General features: G+C 42.5%; 1 protein-coding gene across 6 annotated transcripts in view; it reads right to left on the bottom strand.

The window, feature by feature from the left end:
* The window catches only part of TMEM87B (transmembrane protein 87B), a 50,185-nt gene that overhangs the window by 10,269 nt on the left and 15,512 nt on the right, over positions 1–24,404 (bottom strand). For 3 of the 6 annotated variants that reach the window (XM_069583999.1, XM_069583997.1, XM_069584001.1), the window contains 10 exons: positions 23,442–23,532; positions 22,087–22,148; positions 21,531–21,714; positions 17,082–17,181; positions 14,860–14,953; positions 13,196–13,267; positions 8,246–8,354; positions 8,095–8,153; positions 6,780–6,883; positions 6,424–6,497 (listed from right to left, as the gene is read on the bottom strand). In XM_069583999.1, coding sequence (XP_069440100.1) covers positions 6,424–6,497; positions 6,780–6,883; positions 8,095–8,153; positions 8,246–8,354; positions 13,196–13,267; positions 14,860–14,953; positions 17,082–17,181; positions 21,531–21,714; positions 22,087–22,148; positions 23,442–23,532 — 949 coding nt within the window. Of the gene's footprint in view, positions 1–6,423; positions 6,498–6,779; positions 6,884–8,094; positions 8,154–8,245; positions 8,356–11,045; positions 11,118–13,195; positions 13,268–14,859; positions 14,954–17,081; positions 17,182–21,530; positions 21,715–22,086; positions 22,149–23,441; positions 23,533–24,404 lie in introns of all 6 variants that reach the window. The other 3 variants (XM_069584000.1, XM_069583998.1, XR_011255806.1) reach the window with 2 other exon arrangements.

The raw sequence follows: 24,404 nt of genomic DNA, 5'->3' as shown, positions 1-24,404 counted from the left end.
GCTGAAACTCCAATACTTTGGCCACCTGATGCGAATAGCTGACTCATTTGCAAAGACCCTGATGCTGGGAAAGATTGAGGGCAGGAGGAGAAGGGACGACAGAGGATGAGATGGTTGGATGGCATCACCGACTCAATGGACATGGGTTTGGGTGGACTCTGGGAATTGGTGAGGACAGGGAGGCCTGGCGTGCTATAGTCCATGGGGTCACAAAGAGTTGGACATGACTGAGCTGACTGACAAATACATTCTTCAAAGTGTTATTGCATTGGTAAAATAATCTGAAGCAACAACAAAACCCACTGAGCAATATGTGTTGCTGTATTTCTGGAGTCTTCTGTTTAAGTCTTCTGACATTTAATCTCCTTATTAACCTATCTCTTGGACTCTATTTCAATACCCCGATACATCTCTGTCCTTCTGCCAATATCACACTGTCTTGATTAGTATAATTTGAAATTTTTGTCTTGAAATCAGAGTAAGTCCATTAATTTCATTTTATTTAGACGTAATTCCCATAGCATAAATGCACCATTTTGAAGGGTACACATCTGTGGATTTCAGGACAGTCATGGAATTATGCAATCATCACCACTATTAATTTCAGAAGCTTTCATCACCACCTCCCATACCCATTAGCAGTCACTCTCGATTCACTCCTTCCACCAGCCCCTGCTGCTGCTGCTGCTGAGTCGCTTCAGTTGTGTCCGACTCTGTGCGACCCCACAGACGGCAGCCCACCAGGCTCCCCTGTCCCTGGGATTCTCCAGGCAAGAATACTGGAGTGGGTTGCCATTTCCTTCTCCAATGCATGAAAGTGAAAAGTGAAAGTGAAGTTGCTCAGTCGTGTCCGATCCTCCAGGCTCCTCCGTCCATGGGATTTTCCAGGCAAGGGTACTGGAGTGGGGTGCCACTGCCTTCTCCAACCAAGCCCCTAGCAGACACTAATCTATTTTCTATCTCCATGGATTGATCTATTCTGGACTTTTCAAGTAAATAGCATCATATAACGTACAATCTTTCATAATTTGTTTCTTGCACTTAGCATAATGCTTCAAGATCTACGTTGTAACTGTGAACACGGTTAGGCTCTTCCAGATCTTTTGTATTTCCATATATATTTTAGAGGCTTCCGTGGTTGGCTCAGTGGTAAAGAATCCAGCTGCAATGCAGGATACACAGGTTCAATCCCTGGGTCGGGAAGATTCCCTGGAGAAGAAAACGGCAACCTACTCCAGTATTCTTGCCAGGGAAATTCCATGAACAGAGGAGCCTGGCAGGCTACAGACCACAGAGTTAGATACGACAACAAAAACATATTTTAAATCTGCTTAACCATTTTTTTAAAGTCAGCTAGACTTACAATCGGGATTGTACTGAATCTATTTCACGTATCAGTTAGGGAAGTGATGGGTTAATACTACTGAGCTACAATCCACAAACATGTTAAAGCTCTGCACTCACCTATTCTTTAATTTCTCTCGGCGCTGTTTTTATTCTTCAGTGCCGTTTTGCCCATTTTTTCCACTAAATTTCTTCTTAAATATTTTATTTTTGAAACTGTTGTAAATCATATTTTAAATTTCATTTAACAGTCATTTCCAGCTGGTATGTAAAAAAAAAACTGATTTCTGTGTACTGGACATAAATCTTATGATACTGTTTTATTCAGTTATTAGTTCTATTGTGTTTTTTTTCCTATAGATTTCTTAGGATTTTCTACATACATAACCCTGCTGTCTACCAATACAAACAGATTTCCTTCTTTCCAAGCTTTATGCCTTTAGTATTCTTCGGGCTGGCCTGTGGGCTTTGCCTTTCCTGACCTCCTGTTCTGAAGTTGAGTCACAGTGGTAAGCAGTTATCTCTGTACCTGGTTTCCAGTCTTGGGAGAAAATTCACCATTTCACCACTAAGTATAATTTCAGGTGTGGAGTTTTTTCACACTATTCTGTAATTTGTTTGCTAAGTGGATTGCTTTTATATAAAAATAAAATGAGTAGGTACTGAACTCTGTGATATGTCTTTCTGTACCTACTGAGATAATCATGTCATCTTCCTTATTTTTTAGTTGAATTACATTGATTGATTTCCAAATGTTAAAACAGGCTTGCAACTCTGGAGTAAAGTCCACTTGACAACAATGACCTTTCAATACTGTGCTAGACTTTATTTACTCATGTTTTTAAGGAAATATTATGTCTCTACTCATAACTGATATTGGTCTGTAACTTTTTCTGTCTTTGTTAGATTTTGGCATTTGAGTTGTGCTGGCCTTTTAGGAAGTATTCTTACCATCTCTATGTTCTGAAGAATTTGTGTAAGATTAGAATGTTTCTTCCTTAAGTATCTGAAGGTTAGTTAAGCCATTCGGGTCTGGTGCTTTATGGGAAGATTTTAAACTTCAATCCAATTTCCTTAAGAGATATAGGGCTATTTCAATTTAGTGGCACAGGATTAGATTAGGGTAGTTTCTTAAGTGTATTTTTCAAGGAATTTGTCCATTTTATCCAAATGCCCAATTTCTTCATAATATCCCTTACCTACTTTCTTACTATAATAATGTCTTATCTATTTTTCCAGTGTTGGAAATTTGTCTTGCTATATTGTTTGTCTCTATTTCTGGTTTAGATTACCTAGAGGCTAATCCATTTTTAGTAATCTTTTCTAAAAGAAACTACATTTGGCTTTGTTGATTTTCTCTCTTTCTCTCTGTTTTCTATTTCACTGAGGCAGACAGTTAACTTTATTATTTCCTTCCTTCTAACTACTCCAGTTTAATTTGCCACTGTTTTACTAGCTTCTCAAGATGGAAACGTATCATCACTGATTTTATGTCTTTTTTTTCTTGGTAATATAGACACTGAGAGCTATTAATTTTCTAAGAATTGGTTTAGTTGCATCCTATAAAATGTGATGTTTTGTTTTTATTATCATTTTATTATGAAATACTTTTAACATTCCTTCGATCCATGAGTTACTTAGAAATGTATTATTTAATTTCTAAACATTTGATTATTTTGTAGATATACTGTTATGTATCTAATTTAACCACTGTGACCATAAACATACTCTGTGATTGCAACTACTGAAATACATGGAGACATTTTTAATGGCCACTCACATGGGTTATTTTACGTAAGGGAGACTTGAACACTTATTGTTCAGTTGCTAAATGTAATGTTCAATAAATATCAATCAAATCAATAAGGTCAATGGCCTTACTCAGTTCTTGTACATTGTTACACATATGTCTTCATGTCTTATTAATCACTCAAGAGAAAGTGTTAAAATATCAACTTATTTGTATCTTTCTTTACAGCTTCAAAATTCGTGAGTCAAACTTTGACAGAATTGTCCTCAGACATATACACATTTAGGACTACTATGTCTCCTTGATAGACTCATCCTTTTATCGTTGGGAAGTGGCACTACACAGCCACACTAGCTTTCTGATGCTTAGTGTTTACACGGTTTACCTTTTTCCATACTTTCAACCTTTCTGTGACATTTTTGAGGTGTCTCTTGTAAACATCACACAGCTGAGTTTCATATATTTTTTTTAACAATCTGACAATCTCTTCCTATTGAGTATTTAGCCCACTTGCATTTATTTTAATTATCAAAATAGGTTACTGAAGTCTATTTTGCTTTACTATTCAAACTGCAATTTGCTTTACTACTTTATTAAGAACTATAATACAATATTGATTTTATTTACTTCATGTCTACATATGTTATAAATCTCATGTTATTATTTTTGCTACAAAAAGTTAGTTGACTTTTAAAAGCTTCTTTTTTTTTAATAGTGACTTTTTATATTTCTCCATGTATGTACTACTTTCAGTGCTTTTCCTTCAGTCAGTTTCATTTTTGTTTCTTGATCAATTTTGGAAATCTTCTGGCCAATATTTTTTCAAATATTCTTTATGCCTCATTCTCTCCTCTTTTAGAGCTCAATTATGTACCAGTTAGACTGCTTAATCGGAGAAGGCAATGGCAACCCACTCCAGTACTGTTGTCTGGGAAATCCTATGGACGGAGGAGCCTGGAAGGCTGTAGTCCATGGGGTCCCAAAGAGTCAGACATGACTGAGCAACTTCACTTTCCCTTTTCACTTTCATGCACTGGAGAAAGAAATGGCAACCCACTCCAGTGTTCTTGCCTGGAGGATCCCAGGGACAGGAGCCCGGTGGGCTGCCGCCTAAGGGGTCGCACAGAGTCGGACACAACTGACATGACTTAGCAGCAGCAGACTGCTTCATACTGTCTTTCTGGTCATAGAAGTTAGTTCATTTTGTTTCTAGCCTCTTGTCTCTGGTTTTCAGTTTGAAAAATTTCTCTTCCTTTGTCTACAGATGCTCACTATTACTTGATTGTATCCAATTTACTTGTCTACTGTTAATCCTATTTTATGGATTTACTTCAGATGTTCTGCTTCCCTGGTGGCTCAGAGGGTAAAGCACCTGCCTGCAATGCGGGAGACCTGGGCTCAATCCCTGGGTTGGGAAGATCCCCTGGAGAAGGAAATGGCACCCCACTCCAGTATTCTTGGCTGGAGAATCCCATGGATGGCGGAGCCTGGTGGGCTAGTCCACAGGGTCACAGAGTTGGACACGACTGAGTGACTTCACTTCCACCTTCTTTCCGATATTCTTTATTTAGTATTTTTATTTGGTTCTTCTTTTTTTTAGTTTCCATGTCTCTCCTGAAATTCCTCTTGCCTTCACCAATCTATTCCTATAGGTTCTTTGTTGTTGTTGTTCAGTCACTAGGTTGTATCCGACTCTTTGCAACCCTATGGACTGTAGCACACCAGGCTTCCCTATCCTTCACCATCTCCCAGAGTTTTCTCTAACTCCCATCTATTGAGACAGTGATGCCATCCAACCATCTAATCTTCTGTCGCCCCCTTCTCCTCTTGTCCTCAATCTTTCCCAGCATCAGGGTCTTTTCCAATGAGTCAGTTCTTTGCATCAGGTGGCCAAAGTACTGGACCTTCAGCTTCAGCATTAGTCCTTCCAATGAATAGTCAGAGTTGATTTCCTTTAGGAGGGACTGGTTTGATCTCTTTGCTATCCAAGGAACTCTCAATAGTCTTCTCCAGCATCACAGTTTGAAAGTACCATAGATTCTTTAACATATTTATAACAATTATTTTTGAAATCTTTCTTGTTAATTGTACCATCTGGGCCATTTCTAGATAACTATTGACTGATTTTTTCCTTAACTATGGGTCACAGTTTCCAGTTTCATTCCCTGACTAGTAATCTATCATTGTATATGGGACATTGAGAATGGTATCTTGTAGATTCTGGATTCCCTTATCTCTGAGAAGTGTTTTGTTCCAGAAGGCATTCAGATTATGGCTCAATCACTTTAATCTTTGGGGGACATGCTTTCAGATTTTATTAGGATTTATTTCAGTTTAGCTCTAGTACTAGGGTAAATTTCAGTGGTCCCAGACTGTGGTCTTTATTTCTAAGGAGTAGTCCTTTTGGGGTTTTAATGGAAAACCCAAGGGATTTACCCAAGCACTTTTAACTTGTTGAGATTTGAATTTCAAACTCTGCAGTGGGCATGTGCTGAAATTTCTGTTCTGCTTCTTAGCCAAACAGCTATTGTTTCCCCCCTGGCCTTTTGGAGTCTCAAAATGCCCCTTTCAGGCATCAGACAAGATTAGAGAGACTTTTTAAAGACTGTGGAATTTCTTCCTTCGTGGCTCTCTTTTCTGGATTTCTCCCCTCAATTTCCAGGCATTCTTACAGCCTCAAGCTTTACTCTCCAATTCCTTGCATCACTGAGATCACGCCTATCTGCTTGAGCTCTAGCCTGTCTCATTGACTGGGCAGACACTCTGGACTAAAGCTCTATAAACGTGGAACTTATTAAGTGCGGCTCTTTTCTTTCAACATGAAAGTTCCTCCAGTTTCTGCCTGCCTTTCATTGCTCTCCAGTGCCTTTAAACAATTAATTAAAAAAAATTCTGTCCAGAGTTTATTCTAGCTATCAGCAGGAAGATTGTCCAATACAATTCATTCCATCATTTTTGGAGCCAAAACCAACACACTGAATTTTAAGATCTCTGCTGTGAGAAATTTAGCAATCATTAAGAAGATCAGTATTATTTGGGAGCTAAGTACAATATATGCCAAATCAGTCTTGCGGAAAACAAGTGTACTGACTTCAATACTTCCACATGAAGAGCAAACAAAAGCTCCAACTACAGGAACAATCTGGAAAATTTCATTACTGACTTTCCTTCTTGTGACTGTCTACTGTAACAGAGCTTTCCTCCGATACAGTCTTAAAAATGTTTTACAGGAAAAAAAGTGTTGCTGACCTTGCATCACAAATAGAGACACAGTATTTCTTTGTTACAATTTATACAATGGTTATTTAGTAAGAAAACATATCACTCACTTAAATTTTCAGACGTTACCATGAATTCTTCAATTTCATCATCAGAATCATCTATTAAAGGCATGAAGGCATATCTAAATAAAAAACAAGGAGTAGTTTTACTAGTGTTTAAACCTATTCAATGTTCAGTTTACACCTGAACCAGTCATTCCAGGGCCCCCTCTTCCCTCTTCCAGCAGGGAGACCCCTGTCTTCCCCCTTATCTCTCTCTTTTCACTGCCTTCCTTTTGTTATGTTTGTCTCCCCACTTGACTGTATACCTCTTAACAGCAACGACTACTTCTCTGGTTTCTGTAATGCTTTTCTAACATTGTAGCAGAAGATGAACAAAATCCTTGCCCAACTATGTAAGGTACCTCTGATTATTTGCTGATGGTCTCCACAAAAACATTATTACAATAAGAATTAGTGAGAAAAGGAAGCTCCAAAATGCATCATCAACCCAGCGCTCCATCCAATCCTATAACAAGGATGATTCAAACAGGAAAAGTTAATTTTTGATAAACAGATTTCCCACTGAAATAGTATATAATGACAAGTACTAATGAAACCCTTCCAACCAGTAAGTCTCCAAAAAAAATGAGCACATTTTTTCAAGAAACATAAAAACTAAGAAATTCTATCTTAAACCCCATATTAATGCTCAGTTGAGCCTTATAATCAATCCAATGAATAAAACCCTAACAAATTAAACAGTATCATGAAAAGAATTAGAGCTGAAAGGGGCTTCAGAGGTCAATTAATTTATTTTCTAGACAAGAAGAGTTTCTTATGAAATCTTCCCTAAGGCAGCAAAAGTCCAGGGTTTTCACAGGGCTCTTTATCATTATATAGAACTAGCAAGAAGATCAAACCAGTCAATCCTAAAGGAAATCAACCCTGAATATTCATTGGAAGGACTTATGCTAAAGCTGAAGCTCCAATACTTTGGCCACCTGATTGGAAGAGCTGACTCACTGGAAAAGACCCTGAGGCTGGGAAAGAATAAGGGCAGGAGAAGGGGCGCAACAGAAGATGAGATGGTTGGACAGCATCATTGACTCAAAGGGCATGAGTCTGAGCAAACTGAAAGACGGTGAAGGACAGGGAAGCCTGGTGCGTTGCAGTCCACGGGGTCGCAGAGTCAGACTTGGCAACTGAACAACCACCAATACAGAACTAGAGGCTACTTCCAAATCAAGGAATCCCCACAAGGGCCTTTTAGATTTTCAGTCTAAGAAATGTATCTTCTAACTAGAGAATCCAAGGAGAATACCTCCTGAATGTTCATGATGAGTATACTATAAACATGTATAAAATCCTAGAAACATGTCAGACTTAAGATTTAGAATCCCACTTAGATACAAAGCAACCCAATCACACTGTGTGCTGGAAGAAAATGACTTCCTGTTACCTTAGACAATTCAGGGAGAGGATTCCTTTCCAGAATACAACAAAAGAAACTGAGAAAAGGGCATAATTGGAAACGGACATTTAGGAGGAACTTTGTTCCAGACTTGTTTAAAGCAGACAAATGTTTTTCTAATCCTGCACAAAATAATTCCAAGTCAATGGAATATCTCTATTACAATTATCTTGGTCTACAAACACAAACTAAACTCTCCAAACTTACACAAAATAAAACAGTACAATTAAAAATGAAAACTGTTTACATAGGAAGATTATACTTACTGATTGACATTTTGCAAACCTAAACGTCTTAGTTGTCCACACCATAAACACTACAGATGCTGAAACACACCAAAAAAAAAAAAGGTCAACCTCTGAAGGAACATATACAATACTAACTAACTTATTCTAAAAGAAAAATCAGATAACTTACCCAGTATGGCAAAGACCAGGGTATTTGTAAAGTGCCTGTATAAAGAAAATTTTACTGTGTTCTTTCTTAGCCTGAGAGTCTTCATAGTTTGTGCCAAACTTATAAAAATGTGAAAAAGAGTTAAGGGAAACATTTTAAATAATAATACATAGTTAAGATTACAAAACAAAATAAGAATCTGCCACATTTCCAAAACTACTGCTACACAGAGTTCCTATAATTTAAAACTAATAAAAACACAGAAAATGTCTTCTCCACTAACGTATAATCACGATAGCAATTTTATTACAGATTTTGTTGTAAACAAACTTCAAGGAAGAAGAACGTAAGGGTCAAGACCTGTGCTGTGCTCCTTCAATGCCAAGCTCTCGAAACACAGGACAGAGCAGGACCCACACTAAATGCTAGGTACAGGTGCCACCAGGGCATGGCATTCGGCGCGTGGTTTTCTGTCTCCATTTCTTTCTTATTTTTTTGTTTCTGGTCTATTCTCATTCTCCCCTCTGAATGATCATAATTAAGAAGTCATGTCATCTGTCAATTCCATGTTATAAATTTAAAAAAATTGAAATATGTCAAGTAAAACAAATCTGGACTTAGGTAAGGAGAGAATTTATTCAAGAGATTACTGCAATATGGAGAATATTCTGACTGTAAGATCTGTAGGAGTCCCAAAGGTCAGGCAGGGAAGGGCTTTGCTTTTATTACTGTTGTTGTTGCTTAGTTGGAAGTCGTGTCCGACTCTTATGCGATCCCATGGACTGTAGCCGGCCAGACTCCTCTGTGCATGGGATTTTCCAGGAAAGAATACTGGAGTGGGTTGCATTTCCTTCTCCAGAGGATCTTCCCGACCTAGGGTTCAAACCTGCATCTCTGGCATTGGCAGGCGGGTTCTTCACCACTAAGCCATCAGGGAAGCCCTTTGCTTTTGTAAGGAGGTGTAACAGGACTCGAGAGTGGCAGGTGTGGGAAGGGGGTGGCCTGATGGGTCAGTTGCTCGGGGTTATGACTTTCCTTGAGGTCTGTAGGTTCTCAGGAAGGGCTGTGAAAGAGGGCTATGGGTGGATGAAAGCTCAGGGACCTGGGGGAAGGTGAAGGCTTAGTCAATTAGGTGCAGTCTGACATTTTGTCCAGATTAGTCAGTAGGTACACAGGTTTGTGTCTAGCCTTGTTGTAAGTAAACAAGGGAACACCTGGGAAGCTCACTGAAGTCCTATGGGGAAAGGCAGCTTTTAAGCCTTTTCCCAAACACCAAAGGGTAGAGGCTGTCTTTTTTTTTTTTTTTTTTCCAAATGTAGTAAAGATTTCATCAACTCAACAGCTTCACTTAAGCATTAAATGAACATAAAATATTTTACTGACAAGTTAGAATTCACTTATGAAAGGGGAGATGACATTCACAGAGGTCTACTCTTCTAGTCTAAGGAGTAAGAGATTTATTTCAAAGTTATACAAATAAGCAACAAAGAAATGAAATTTCTTGAAAAAGAAATTGCAGCTAAAGCTCACAGCAGTGGTATCAAATTAGCAAAAACAAGATGAACAGAATGTTAAAATTTTAGACAGGAAACCTACATATAAAAAAATTCTATTTCTAAAATTGGGGAAATAAGGCTATAGGTCCTACATGACTACATAAAAAGTGACTAGACATGCAGATGTCCTAAAGGAGGACCTGCAGGAAGTGAATAGGAGACTATATTTCTTTTTGGTGAAAGTGAAAGTGAAGTCACTCAGTGGTGTCCAACTCTTTGTGACCCCATGGACTGTAGCCTATCAGGCTCCTCCATCCATGGGATTCTCCAGGCAGGAATACTGGAGTGGGTTGCCATTTCCTTCTCCATGGAGGCTGTCTTAAGGGTGGCTATTTTCCAGGAGCACAGAGCTCAGGTAAACAGCGACTTTGTCAGATACGAAGAAGTAGAGAGAGGCCTGTCCACCAGCTCCTCAGCCATGAGGCTGTGCTCAAGCCAGAGCTCTGTAAACACAAGCAGCTTTCTCTGCAGCCTGTGTAGGGATCACCCACTGAACATACATCACAGAGCTGAGCAAAGGGGAATGAATGCAAGTGGCAGATTTTAGATTTATGCCTCCTCTTCAAATTCCCAATACTTCATTAATCAAAAACTTCATTTTAGTCCTAAAACTATCAAAGCTGCTCTTCAATTTTTCTGTGTTCAGTCGCTCAGTCATGTCTAACTCTTTGTGATCCCGTGAACCCATAGCCTGCCAGGCTCCTCTGTCCATAGGATTCTCCCAACAAGCATACTGGAGTGGGCTGCCATGCCTTCCTCCAGGGGATCTTCCTAACCCTGGATTAAACCTGTGTCTCCTGCATTGCAGGCATGTTCTTTACCACTGATGCGAAGAGCTGACTCACTGGAAAAGACCCTGATGCTGGGAAAGACTGAGGGCAGGAGGAGAAGGGGAGACAGAGGATGAGATGGTTGGATGGCATCACCAACTCAATGGATGTGAGTTTGAGCAAACTCTGGGAGATGGTGAAGGACAGGGAAGTCTGGTGTGCTGCAGTCCACGGGGTCACAAAGAGTTGGACACAATTTAGCGAATGAGTAACAACAAATGACCCATTAAGTTGCAACAGAAGATCAATTTCTATCAGAACACAATTCAACCAATTAAGGTTGCTGTCAGGACTTACAGACATGGAAATACATGTTATTCAATAAACACGATCAAGACCGAATACTTTTAAAGGAGTAATGAAAGCACGCAGGCCCCACCATCCTGACGGGAGAGTCACCTTGCATGCGCTGCTGCTGTGGTTGGAAAAGGATATCCACCAGCACAAGCCAGAGTCAAGAAGAGACAGAGGGAGGCTGGCCAGAAGCACAAGGTCAGAATCATTTGCCTGCAGCAAAAGAGCAAAAAAATAAAATAAAACAAACAAGCAGGAAAAGAGAGGCAGGAGGCAACAGCTTTTCAGCATTTTCAGGCTATTTCTTCTATTACTGTAGGTAGAATCAGATTCTTACAGAAGCAGCTAGATTAGGTTCATCGAAAGCAAAGGAAGCATGGTCAAGATTCCAGCACTTGATTCTGTCAGGATGTGGTCCTGCTTCTTTGCTTGTCATTGGTAATCATTTAGGAAACCCACTACCTCTGTATACAGAGAAAGTGGACTCTTCATCTCAGTAATGAAAACTACCGAATAGCAGTCTAAGAGCAGACATCAAAAATTCAGGTTGAACTTTCTTTTCTCTCACCATAAAATGCAAACCAAGAGAATTTCAATTTCTGGGTATCTTTATGACTTTGATCTCTAACACCTTTATTAAAAATATCAATAATTGAGCAAGCTAAATCTTTCTCTTTATTTTCTGTATCTCCCCACCTGAATCTGGCTCATGACGTATTGGACCAAAGCCAAATTTGTCCATAAAGCTGGCAAGTTACCCTCATTCAAATCCAGATGGAATTAGAGCCTTTATAACCACTTTTCTCTGGAATTTGGGGCCAATTTGCATGACTGTGTGTTTTTCCCAATGAACTACCTTGTGGGTGGTTAAGAGTAAGAATTCTTTGAAACACACGTGTAAATGACCAGAAGAAAAGATAACACAGGTTTTTAAAATGCAAAGTCTGTAGCTCAAGTAGTTGATGGAGGAACACAAGCTCCCTCACATAAGCATACCCAAGCTTAGAAATAAGATAATTCCAAACCGAACAGATATCTTAAGCTCATTTTCTAAACATGCAATGACAGAAGAAAAGACATGAAGGCTGGCGATGGTAACGCTGAGCCCTTCTAGTAGCTAGCTTGCGCGTGTGCGCAGTTGCTCAGTCGTGTCCAACTCTTAATGGCCCCATGGACTCCAGCCCGCCAGTCTCCACTGTCCACGGGATCCTCCGGGCAAGAACACTGGAGTAGGTTGCCATTTCCTCCTCCGCGGGATCTTCCTGACCCAGGGATCAAACCTGAGTCTCCAGCATTGGCAGGCCACCAGGGAAGCCCAGGAGCTAGGTCACCTCCCCTGCAGTTCTGCCTGCCCAGGTTTCAGGTAAAGTCTTAATCACTGGACCACAAGTCCTCTGACACAGTTTTAGAAAGTCACCCTTGAGTTCTCTCTTGGAAGATCTGATCATGCCATTCACCTGTGCAGCTTCAGCTCCTCGATACCTTCCACCTTCGGAGAACTCTGAACTCTGAAGCCTGTCCTTCGGTCTTTCCCTTCTGGCCCACCTTCTAAGATTCCCCCACACGTGGTACTTACAGGCACGCTGGTTTGAGATATTCTACCACTGTCTCTGTATTTTCTTGCTCCCAACGATTTGGTCCCCTCATATCTTCCCAGAAGGCTTTTCCCCAGTTCTTTTCCTGTGCGTGCAAGCCAAGTTGCTTCAGTCGTGTCTGACTCTGTGAGCCTGTGGACTGTAGCCCACCAGGCTCCTCTGTCCACGGGATTCTCCAGGCAAGAACACTGGAGTGGGTTGCCATGCCCTCCTCCAGGGGATCTTCCCAACTCAGGGATCAAACCTGCATCTCTTATGTCTCCTGCACTGGCAGGCAGGTTCTTTACCACTAGTTCCCTCCGGGAAACCCTAATTCTTCCCCTAGTAAGTTTCCCTGTGTCCATGCAGTCTCAATTTAAATGTCACCATCTCCCTGAAGCCTTTCTGGACTGTCAGCCTGCAACTAATCTATCCTTCCTGTTTGCACAGCACCTCTGTAAGATGGCAATTGCTATTGCTATGTTGTTCCTAGTTAAGTATTTGTCTGCTCTACCTGATTCCTCAGTGCGTTCATTTAAGTTTGCTAAACTAATGGAAAAAATAAAGATATTTTTTAATTGATGAATTGTTACTTTTTCATCTTCAAGTAAATTCCTATAACGCATAATATATGTCTCTCTGCTATCATTACAAATTAAAAATAATATGATTTTGATGACACAACAACAGACTATTTTAGGACACAGTAAAGGATATGAACCATACAAAAACGGAGTCAATAAGGGCTAAAATAATGTCACCAAGGACAACAGCTAAATGGTTAGAACCCTGAAAGATAAAAATAGGGAAAAAATCTGAACGTAAAAATTTCATTATAATAATTTCATTATAATAATCATCTGATGAAGAAAAACAGCTCATCTCCTCTCATCATTTTATAAAAGGCTATATAAAAGACTTTACTGCCTAACAGAACTGTATTTGAGCACATGGAATTTATCTGTTTTAGTAGCCACAAATGTTAGTTTGTCATCAGCCTGCCTAGAGATAACGTAAAACTGCCATTATGCAGTGGCAAATAAAACACAGCATGTCCCACCCAACTCAGGTCAACCATTTCTCTCTCTGCCCTCTCCTCACCAAACCTGCAGCCATGGCTCCTAAAGCAATGGGCTCCTCCTCTTCCCCTCGCAAATGAAAGGATGTGAAAAAGGCAAAATAAGGAAAAGGAGCTGAAACCACAGACTGGATACATACGCTACTCAAGAGCTGACAGAGAATCACACCCAAAACTGCCACATCTGAGATGCTGACCATGTCAAAGTTTAAAGAAATACGTCATCTATCCGTGGGATGTTTATCCTTTCTATTTTCTTCCCAGCAAAGATAAGCTTTCTATGAATAATATATGTAAATAGAAAGTTCTTCACTATTATGTAGAAGTAATAATAAATGCACCTTTCAAGGAGTCAGAGATGAAGAGAGATGTCTCTAACCCAGAATGCACATATGTCAAAGACACTGGAAGAAGGGTGAGGTTTTTAACATTATTGGACAAATGCCCGGCTTTAAAACATCAGATCAAACTATGTGAAGTAAACGTATGTGGCAATTTACAGGTTATTCACTCTGTGTACAATGGTCTAATTTCACTATCTAACCCAAAAGTAAAAATTTTTTGAGTAAAAATTTTTTTTGTGAATTTTTTGAGTAAAAATTCACACAGTTCTCTGAATCAAACAAAAATATAATAAGCTCCTTAATCACTAAGTCTTCATCAAACATACTATGAAGGAAAACCAAGAGCTAGACATCTAGGGGTCTTCGCAGATACAAACACTCGCTCTGCTCTGCGGTAAACTACCACTGCCCTGGCTGCCTGAGCCATTCCTCCCTAGAACACTGCCTCTTCCTGGTTCCCCCAAGAGCAGGGCCACTGAATCCCCTCGATACTGAGCCCACCAGAGTCAGGGAAAATGGGCAAGTGCCTGACACTTAAAATAACGATGACGTGTAATGTCTGTGTGCTCAGAAGGTAAAGTTAACTTTCTGCTCACTCACACGTTTAAACACAGGGTTAAGGGAGAAACGAACGTGTTCAGACCGTATAATGATAAAGATAAACACTCTTCATAAAGAATAACCATGAACGCTTGTGAGATGGGACTATTAATAATTCCTAGGATGACACCAGGTGGTGCCTTCATAACCATATCATTTTAAAAAGTGCTCTGGTTAGCCTTTTGCTTTCAGGACATATTAAAAAAGAGAAATAGTCCACGGGGTGTGGGGCAGGGTACTCAAAATTGGGCCTTTTTCACAAATTTCCTATCTTTAAAAATTCATCTCAGGAGATAAGAAAGTAAAGTATTTCACAGCAACAACAAAAAAAAATGCAAGTGGAATGATGTAGTTTTTACCCCAATGACTCTCATCACGCCTTCAATAGCCGCAAAGATAAAATAAAGAACCCCCAATCCAATGACCCGGTGCATGACGGTTCCTAGACGAGGCCTGGAATGAGGAGAAGGAAACAGGAAAAAAGAAAAAGGTTAAGCACATCTGAGTACAGTAGCTAGCCCTGCTCCCAGCACCAAGGACGTCACTGTCCAATCACATCTGTCAGCTCCCACCATAGAGGGGCTCTGTTTAAAGCAGGGTTATTCCCTGGGAACAAGGCAGAAACAGGCTCAGGAAAAACAGGCCTCCTCCTCTAGGACTTGAAACTGTATCAATGCCTGTGAAACAACATTTAAAAAAAATTATTTATTTATGGCTGCACTGGGTCTTTGTTGCTGAGCTTGGGCTTGCCCTAGCTGCGGAGAGCAAGGGCTCCTCTCTAGTTGTGATGTACAGGCTTCCGTTGCAGAGCACAGGCTCCAGGGCTCGCGGGCTTCAGCAGGTGCGGAGTAAGGGCTCAGCAGCTGCAGCTCCTGGCTCAGTAGTTGCGGAGCACGGGCTTAGCTGTGCTGCACCACATGCGATCTTCCTGGACCAGGGATTGAACTGGCGTCCCCTGCACTGCAAGGCAGATTCTTAACCACCGGACCACCAGGGAACTCTGGAGGCAACATTTCTGAGACCAGGAGATTTTGCTGCTGAAATCCAAGCAGTATAATTAACATAACCCAAGTACTATGTCTACAGAATGGATGAGAAGATTGATGAAACCTAGTTAGTGCCAACTTCTAAGGGTCACTGGCAGAACTAATTGTTTAAGTCTTTCACGAACATACATTGTAAACCATTTTGAGATGTGTTTTGTCAGAGATAATCCACTGATTGATTCTATGACGTGTGCAGAGAAAGAGCAGGATGTCAGGAAACCAAATCCCACCGCTTTCTCTCTCAATACCTCCAAACAACAGTCCTAACAGACTTCAGCTTTCATTCTTCAAATTAAAAAGAATTAAAATAACAGTTTGGACTCTTTGAAAGTATAACTGAGTCAGGAATATGCAAAGATGATGGTTTTTAGCAACTGGCAATTTGAAAATAGAACTGAAATTTCCAGGATTCCCTGGTGTCTAGTGGTTAGGACTTAGCGCATGCAATGCCAAGGCCCAGGTTTGATCCCTGGTCAGGGAACTCGATCTCACATGCTGCAACGAAGAGTTCACATGCCACAACTAAGATCCACCACAGCCAAATAAATAAAGAAATACTAAAAGAAAAAAAGATGTAGCTGTGGTTCAGTGTGAAGGTTTGAGCTTCTGGGAATCAGAGTCTTAGGGAACAGACTCCTTCCTGTTCACAACCAGGGACTCAAAGGTAAGAGGGAGAAAAGATCTTGATAGGATCTGCAGGGGATAGCCAGGCTTCAGACAAAAATTCTGCTGACCTGGTGTTTCATCAGAGCATGCTCTCTTACAATATCTCAAACAAACATAACACCTAACTGTGCCGCCTAGGAAAAAGAAAATGAACTGAGCTTCAAGAATCATTTAAAATTTTCCATTATCCTTAAAGTTGATTATTCATCTAATTATAAAAAGTATCTTTATTTGAGGAAAGTACAAACCAGCAGGAGTTCCCAGGTGGCATTAGTGGTAAAGAATTTGCCTGCCAATGCAGGAGAGTGGAGAGATAAGAGACATGCTTTCGATCCCAGGGTTGGGAAGATCCCCTGGAGGAGGAAATGGCACCCCACTCCAGTATTCTTGCCTGGAGAATCCCATGGACAGAGGAGCCTGGCAGGCTGCAGTCCGTAGGCTCGCAAAGAGTCGCTCACAACTGAGGCCACTGAGCATGCACACACAAAACAGCCAGCGCATGGAAATCCATTAAAGGCACTGCCCTGGGGGTCCCGTGGTTAAGAATCCACTTTTCAATGCAGAGGTGGACCACGAGTTCGATCCCAGGTCGGGGAACTAAGATCCTACATGCCTCGGGACAACTAAGCCTGTGCCACAACTAGAGAGCCCGTGCGCTCTGGAGCCCTCACCTTAGAGCAGCCTAAGCTGCAACAAAGGCCCCAACTGCCACAACTGAGGCCTGACGCGCCCGAATAATTACTTGATTCAAGAATTTAAAGTCCCTTAAAAAACACATCCTGGCAGGTATTTCCCTGTCCAGTTTCACAGGGGTTATCATGGAGATGGACGTGATTACAGGGTGGAGGTGAGGTGTCTTTTCCACTTACTTTACGATGCCGTATCCCAAGCTCACGATGATCACCAGGAGGCGAGCCAGAGTCCTCTTAATCGCAGATATCAACTCCGCAAATATCAGTAACCCCCGGGCTGACGGGGAAGAAGGAAAACCATTTGCTCTGGGTCCACCTGGACACCTGTCGCCAAGACTCTACACATGTACTATGTACAACTATTTTCTGACCTCAGACGAATTAGCCATATTTAAATTTAAAGGTCATCTAATCTAATGCTGTTTGCAACCTCGGTGAAGGGGATTCTCCACCTCCTGAAGAACTCGCTCTGTATCAGATCGGCTCTATGGGGCACGGTCTCCTCAAGCTCCCCTCTGTTCTCACTCCCTGGCTTGAGGCTAAAGAACTAGAGCTCCTTAGTAGTAGCAGTCACTCACTTTTGTCTGACTCTCTGCAATCCCCTGGACTGTAGCCTGCCAGGCTTGCTCCTCTATCCATGGAATTCTCCAGGCAAGAATACTGGAGTGAGTTGCCATTCCCTTCTCCAGGGGATCTTCCTGACCTGGAGACTTCCCTGGTGGCTCAGATGGTAAAGCGTCTGCCTACAATGTGGGAGACCTAGGTTCGATCCCTGGGTCGGGAAGATCCTCTGTAGAAGGAAATGGCAACCCCACTCCAGTACTCTTGTCTGGAAAATCCCATGGATGGAAGAGCCTGGTAGGCGACAGTCGTGGGGTCGCAAAGAGTTGGACACAACTGAGCGACTTCACCCCACCTCACCTTCACCTCTCCAGGGGATCTTCCTGACCCAGGGATCGAACCCAGGCCTCCTGCATTGCAGATTCTTTACCATCTGAACCAGCAGGGAAGCCCAGAGTCCCTTCCTGTCCTGTAAATACTTGAAAACCATAATGTCCTCAAGAGCTCTCTTTTCTCCAGGTTGTCCCCGTCGTTTACTGATTTCCACTCCTACTGTGTGGTTGTCACAGGAAAAGAAACACCATGTTCCCCGCCCTTGTGAAGCCTGGACTTGGGCAGGACAGAATGCAGCAAGAGCTGGAGAAAACCGTCTGTGTCCCAGGATGGCAAGGAAAGCGACCTACACCTCATGGGGCAGGAAAAGCTTCTCAGAGGTAACATCTACACCAGGGTTTGAAGGCTGTTGTTGCTGTGGTTTAGTTGCTAAGTTGCCTCCAACTCTTTGCAACCCCATGGACTACAGCACGCCAGGCTTCCCTGTTCTTGACTATTTCCCAGAGCTTGCTCAAACTCCTATCTGCTGAGTCAGTGATGCCATCCAACCATCTCATCCTCTGTCAACCTCCTCCTCCTGCCTTCATTCTTTTGAAGCTTCAGGATCTTTCCCAATGAGTCAGCTGGCCAAAATACTGTCGCTTCAGCTTCAGCATCAGTCCTTCCAGTGTTCAGGGCTGATTTCCTTTAGGATGGGCTGGTTTGATCTCCATGCAGTCCAAGGGACTCGATGGAGGTGAAGGCTGGGTAGGAGTTACTGTTCGGAGGAGGGAAAGCGGAAAAGCAAAGGAAATGGCACACGCAGCGGCGTGAAGGAAGAGAAAAAGCAAAATATGCTGCAAAACGGGACTTCCCTGGCGGGCTAGTGGTTAAGATTCTGCGCTTCCACTGCAGAAGGTGTGGGTTCGATCCCTGGTCAGGGAAGTAAGATCCTGCATGCCTCACGGCATGGCCAAAAAAAAAAATGCTGCAAGACGTGAAAGTGTGGCAGGTCTGCAGCGAGGCATGTAATTAGAGAGGTCAAAGTAAGACTGGGACAGAAGCGTGGCCCATTCACCTGGGTTTTATGCCAGCCATGAGTCTGGTCTTTCTGCTAAAGTTGCTGGGAAGTCAATGACAATAAAAAATAAGAGTGGAACTTCGCTGGTGCTCCAGTAGCTAAAACTCCTTGCTCCCAGTACAGGTGGCCCAGGCTCAACCCCTGGTCAGGAAATCAGATCACACGTGACAGAACCAAAAGTCTGCATGCCACAGCTAAAGACCCCAACATGCTGTACAACGAAGACACAGAACAGCCAGATAAATAAATGTCAAAAAAAAAGGTGAAAAATGCACTGATGAGCTACAGCCTATAGGCCAAATCTGGCCTGACATGTGCTTTGTAAATAAAAGCTTTACTGGAGGATGTAGCTACGTCCATTTGCTGTCTGTGGCATCTTTCCGCTCCTAGGACAGTAGTTGAGAAGCTGCAACAGAGCCAACAAAGTCAACAATATCTCCTGTGTAGGTTTTGCAGGAAGAGCTTGCTGGCCCTTAGAATAAAATGGACAGCTTTATTTTATCAAAATTGCTCTACTTAATGGCTTGGAAAGGAACACAGGAGAGGAAAATGCTTAGGAGACGACTCCAGAATCCAGTCAAGAGATGATGAGAGCTCTGGTGTGATGACAGAAAGGAGGAAAAAGACACTCAAACCGGCTCTTAATTCACCTAATTATTCTTTTCAGCTCACGTTTGTCCATCCTCTCCAGAAGAAACAAGAGGCCTTGTCCAATACCTTGAAGAAGTTCAGATACATCGTGCAATAATTTTGTACATTTGCCTAACTGCCTAACCGAAGCACTAGCCAACTGACCTATCCTTAGCGCACCCTTGCTATGTCCCAACAAGCACTGTTTCTTCACTGCTTGATTTTCTAGATTCTGTCCTTCCAGGACCAATGCTAAGCAAGACAGCCTGGGTTTCAGAGTCCACACTTGGGGAAATCGGAAGTAACATCAGCCCAGGCTCCTTCTGGCACCTCTCTTTTCCACTGCTGCTGCTAAGTCGCTTCAGTTGTATCCAACGCTGTGCGACCCCATAGACGGCAGCCCACCAGGCTCCGCCATCCCTGGGATTCTCCACTGGAGTGGGTTGCCATTTCCTTCTCCAATGCATGAAAGTGAAAAGTCAAAATGAAGTCGCTCAGTCGTGTCTGACTCTTAGCGACCCCATGGACTGCAGCCCACCAGGCTCCTCCGTCCATGGGATTTTCCAGGCAAGAGTACTAGAGTGGGGTGCCATTGCCTTCTCCACTCTTTCCACAGGACTCCTCACAGACAAGGACAGCTGCCCGGGCTTTCTCTCCCCAGCCCTGGGGGAGCCGTCTCAGAGGGCTTGACGGCCCTGAGGCTGGAAAGTGGGCTCTCCTTCCCTTCACAGATCTCAGGCTTCAGCTGCCCCTCACCCAAGTCCACACCACCTTTTCCAGACAGAGACCCCTCTCACCACTGGCAGCAAAGAAGCTGATCTGCCTCCTCTGACAGTCAGGAATGCTTCAACACCCAGTCATTAGCAGCACCTTACCCTTTCTTCCTCATTTGGTTTAGGGCAGGCGCGCACACACACACACACACACGTGCTTATACATCACTAAAACTTCTCAGAGAGCAATAACACCCCCAACATGTCTCCCTAGATGCGTGTCTTTGCTTTATTCTTTTGTATATTGTCCTTTCAAACTTTTCATTTTTGAGAAACTACAATACAGTTTTCTCTCTCTCCAACAGAGAAAGCAATATAATGAACTCCCATGTACTATCACTCAGCACCAATACTTATCAACATTATGCTGTATTTGTCTCATCTACATTCCAACTCACCCTTTTTTCCCCAGAGGATTTTAAAATAAAGAACGATATAACTATACCCTTTGAAAATCTGCACCATGACCAATTGTAATCGACCATTCGAGTACATCCTGAGTGCTTTCTATCCTTTTGAGCTACCTCTCTTTCAAAGGTTCAGCAATGAAATTAACTATATTTTTACTTTTCTGGCCACCTCCCTCCCCGCTTTTTTTTACCAGCCACACTCCTAACCAGGGATCAAACCTGTGCCCCCTGTACTGGAAGCACAGAGTCTTAACCACTGGAAGTGGGAAGTCCCTCTGCATTGACAGTGCACTCTGTCTTTCAGCAGTCCGGGGCACACATCTGAAGATGCTCAACGGAATGCTCGGCCGGCGTCCCACGTCCCACTGTGTAAACTGGGACAGGGCCCCACGGTCACATGAAGTTCTTTGTAAAAGGCTGCAGGCGCCATCCATCCTACACTACTCATCCGACTCCTGTGACCAAACTTTCTTTTCTTTTTTGTTGGGGAAAGAAGAAAGAGGATGGATGAAAAAAGAAATGTGTTAAAAGGACTGGCAGCACCCAACGTCCCAGTCTAGAATTTTGTACTGCTTTAAGCCAGTCACTGGTAGCTGAACTTCAGGGAATTTTTTTCTCCCCAGGAGGGAAGTCAGGGAAAGTCAGCAAGAACACAGAAAGCAAAGACCATACACATGCTAGCCTAGTTCAGAGACCTACTTTGACACTCTCTTCTTGGCTTCTGTCCTTTTCATCTATACTATGGTTTCCCAAACCAGTGGATGAAGGTGGGTGGTGAGGGGGAGTCCCCTCTGCTCTGCTCACGAATGCTAGGAGGCTCTTGGGTTATACCATGTTCATGGACACAGTCACTACTTACTTGATAGCCCAGTGCTGTTGATGTTTTGGTATTCAGCATAAAAAACTGCTTTTTCAAGCATTCCTAGGAAGATAACAGCTGCAATCCAGAACTGGATTCTTAATATATCTTTCCAGTAACAGGCGGACCACACCAGCCACAGCACACCATATAGGATATAAACTATACACATCGCCATGTAGAACTGCGGGGAGAGAAGCAACTTTAGTCAGGCAAGCCTTCTGATCATTCGAAAACTGAGACTTCTAGCAAGTACAGAAGACAACAGCCAAGGACAAGAAAACGAAGCTCGAGACATCAGGCCCCTAACTTCAAACTGTACTACAAGGTCACAGTTAAAACCGTACAGCGCTGGCACAAAACTGAAGACTGGCATTTCTCCATTCAGGTTTGCAATCCTTTATCTTCCAGTCACCATGGAACCAGAAATAGAGGGTGTGTCAGTGTTAGCTACTAAGGAATCACTGCCACTGATCTCTTTAAATTTTTGGAATATTCTAATTAGGATACAAAACGCATTTTTTAAAAACGGAAAAAAATTATCAGAGATACTCACAATCATTAGAGGCCAATCTGATGCAGAGATATATCCATAAGGTCCCAACATAGAAAGAGAAACTGGAGAAGGCAGGATGGGGATAAAGAAATTAAGGTATTAAAATTAATAGGTTTTTCTTAAGTTTTTCAATGTAAGCTCATTCTAAGGCTCCAAGAATATAAACCAAGTGAACAAACACTAAATTTTTACCTAGCACACACAAAGTACTAGGTAATTACTAGTTGTTTGATTATGTGACCTTATCAAGCTATCTTTACTTGTTACACAGCATGGGCTAAGTTGGCTCTTCTGCTCTTATGCAGACAGCAAAGTAGTCCTGGTCAGAGACTGGCCCTGGCTGAGTCCCTGACCTCACTGAGGACTTTGTCTTTTGTAATGTAACTTGGACAAATTACTGGACTCCAGAATCTAGTTTGGGTTGTTGCCTGAGACAGCAATAACAGAGTGGCAGGTACAGCGCAAGACTGGCAGGGCTCAGCAACTGCTGCGGCACCATTCACTCTTCAGCAGAAGCTTAAAGCTGCCTCCTGGTATCAAAGAAAGGAGGCGGGGAGCAGGGTGGCAGCAGGGCCCCTGCCCCCTGTGTGGCCCAGTCTGGCCCATTACAGCACCTCCAGGAGGAAGCCCTGCTTCACATTCTCCAGAGCAGCCTCTTTACCAGCTTCAGTGGGAAGAACAGCTCTGGGTCTCCTCTGTAGCCATGCCCTCATCTCACTGCTTTCACCCTCCCCTTTGGACTGGGTGCTCCTCAGAGACAGACTGTGGCTTCACCTCTGTGTCCCAGTGGGTCAATCAGGGCAGTCTGTAAACTCCCAGGATGCTCACATGCTGTTTGGCTACTGTCAGCCCAGCAGATGCCCAGCCTAGAAAGTGAGCAACAAGGCAATCCCAGGACCTATGAGAGCATCTGCTCCCTTGAAAACTGTGTGATGCAAGCCTGGGCTCACACTAGGTACCAGGAGCCACAGCTTCCTGTGACAGAAGGTCTACCTCATTGGGCAGGCAGGGGAGCTCAGGGCAAGCCACAGAAGCCAGAGGTGCTACTTCTACTCCTAGGCTACAAACACATGTTTTTTGTTTCTTTTTTGAACTTTTTAAAGAACAAATTTTTAAACCCCCAATGATGGCCATTTTCAAGAAACAGAATTTCTAGTCTGTTAAAAAAATAAATATTAGAGTTAAGATAAGCATAAAGTTTTAAGTCCCAGAAATAAACAGATTATTCATTTTTGTGATTAAAGAAATTTCTTTTTGAATAATATATTTTAACAGAGAATGCAGATTTGAATTAATGACAAAAATACAGAATACAGTAAAAACAGACTGTAAACATGTATACTGTTTAACTATACCGTTCAAATTCCAGCTTGCATCTGTTTTTTCTGTTTTAACAGAAACAATAAAGATATGAAACCCATCTCTTTGTGTTTTGGCTACAACATCCTGAAATGGGAAAAAAAAAATCCTTTGAGTTACTTTTTAAAATTGCTTTTGTAAGATATAGCTAAACAACTGTTCACCATGTTTTAAATCAACCGTTAAGAATCGAACTGGGGGGACTTCCCTGGTGGTCCAGCAATTAAGAATCCACCTTCCAATGCAGGGGATATGGGTTTGATCCCTGGTCGGGGAACTAAGATCCCACATGCCAGGGGACAACCAGGCCTATGCGCTGCAACTACTGAGTCTCTGCACCCTAGAGCCTGTGCTCCGCAACAAGAGGAGCCTAAGTCCCACAACTGGAGAAGGGCTGCGTGCTGCAGCCGAGAACCTGGCACCGCACGGCAGACCCAATGCAGCAAACACAAACGAAGCGGGCTCCTCACACACAGAGGCGGGCTGCAGGACAGCGGGGAGCAGAAGATTTCCTCCATTTTTTTCCACCACCATCCTTCCAGACCCAAAGGATGGAGGAGGGAAAAAGCCTTTTCCACTTGCCAATATTTTCTACTTCTCATATTTCTACAGGTTTCCTCCTAAAGTTACCATTCTATATTACCTTTCAAATAGTTTTTCTAATATCATCAAGCATTTGGTTTTTAAATGTGTGTGTTTTAAAATTAAACAGGGGAAGAAAGGTGTCATATAACATGATTGAAAATGACTCAAGTACAGTATATAGGCTAAAACAGGGGTCCTCAACTCCCCCAGGCCACAGAGCAGTACCAGTCCGTGGGCTGTTAGGACTGGGCCACAGAGTAGGAGGTGAGCGGTGGGTGAGCGAGCAAAGCTTTCCGTATTTACAGCTGTTCCCCATCGCTGACATTACTGCCTGAGCTCTGATTGGCAGATCAGTGCTGGCATGTAAGTGCAAT

Source organism: Ovis canadensis, chromosome 3 (genome assembly GCF_042477335.2).
Source record: "Ovis canadensis isolate MfBH-ARS-UI-01 breed Bighorn chromosome 3, ARS-UI_OviCan_v2, whole genome shotgun sequence".
In the NCBI taxonomy this organism is placed as follows: domain Eukaryota; kingdom Metazoa; phylum Chordata; class Mammalia; order Artiodactyla; family Bovidae; genus Ovis; species Ovis canadensis.
The sequence above is the reverse complement of the archived record's forward strand: the minus strand, read 5'-3'. Positions and strand labels throughout refer to the sequence as shown.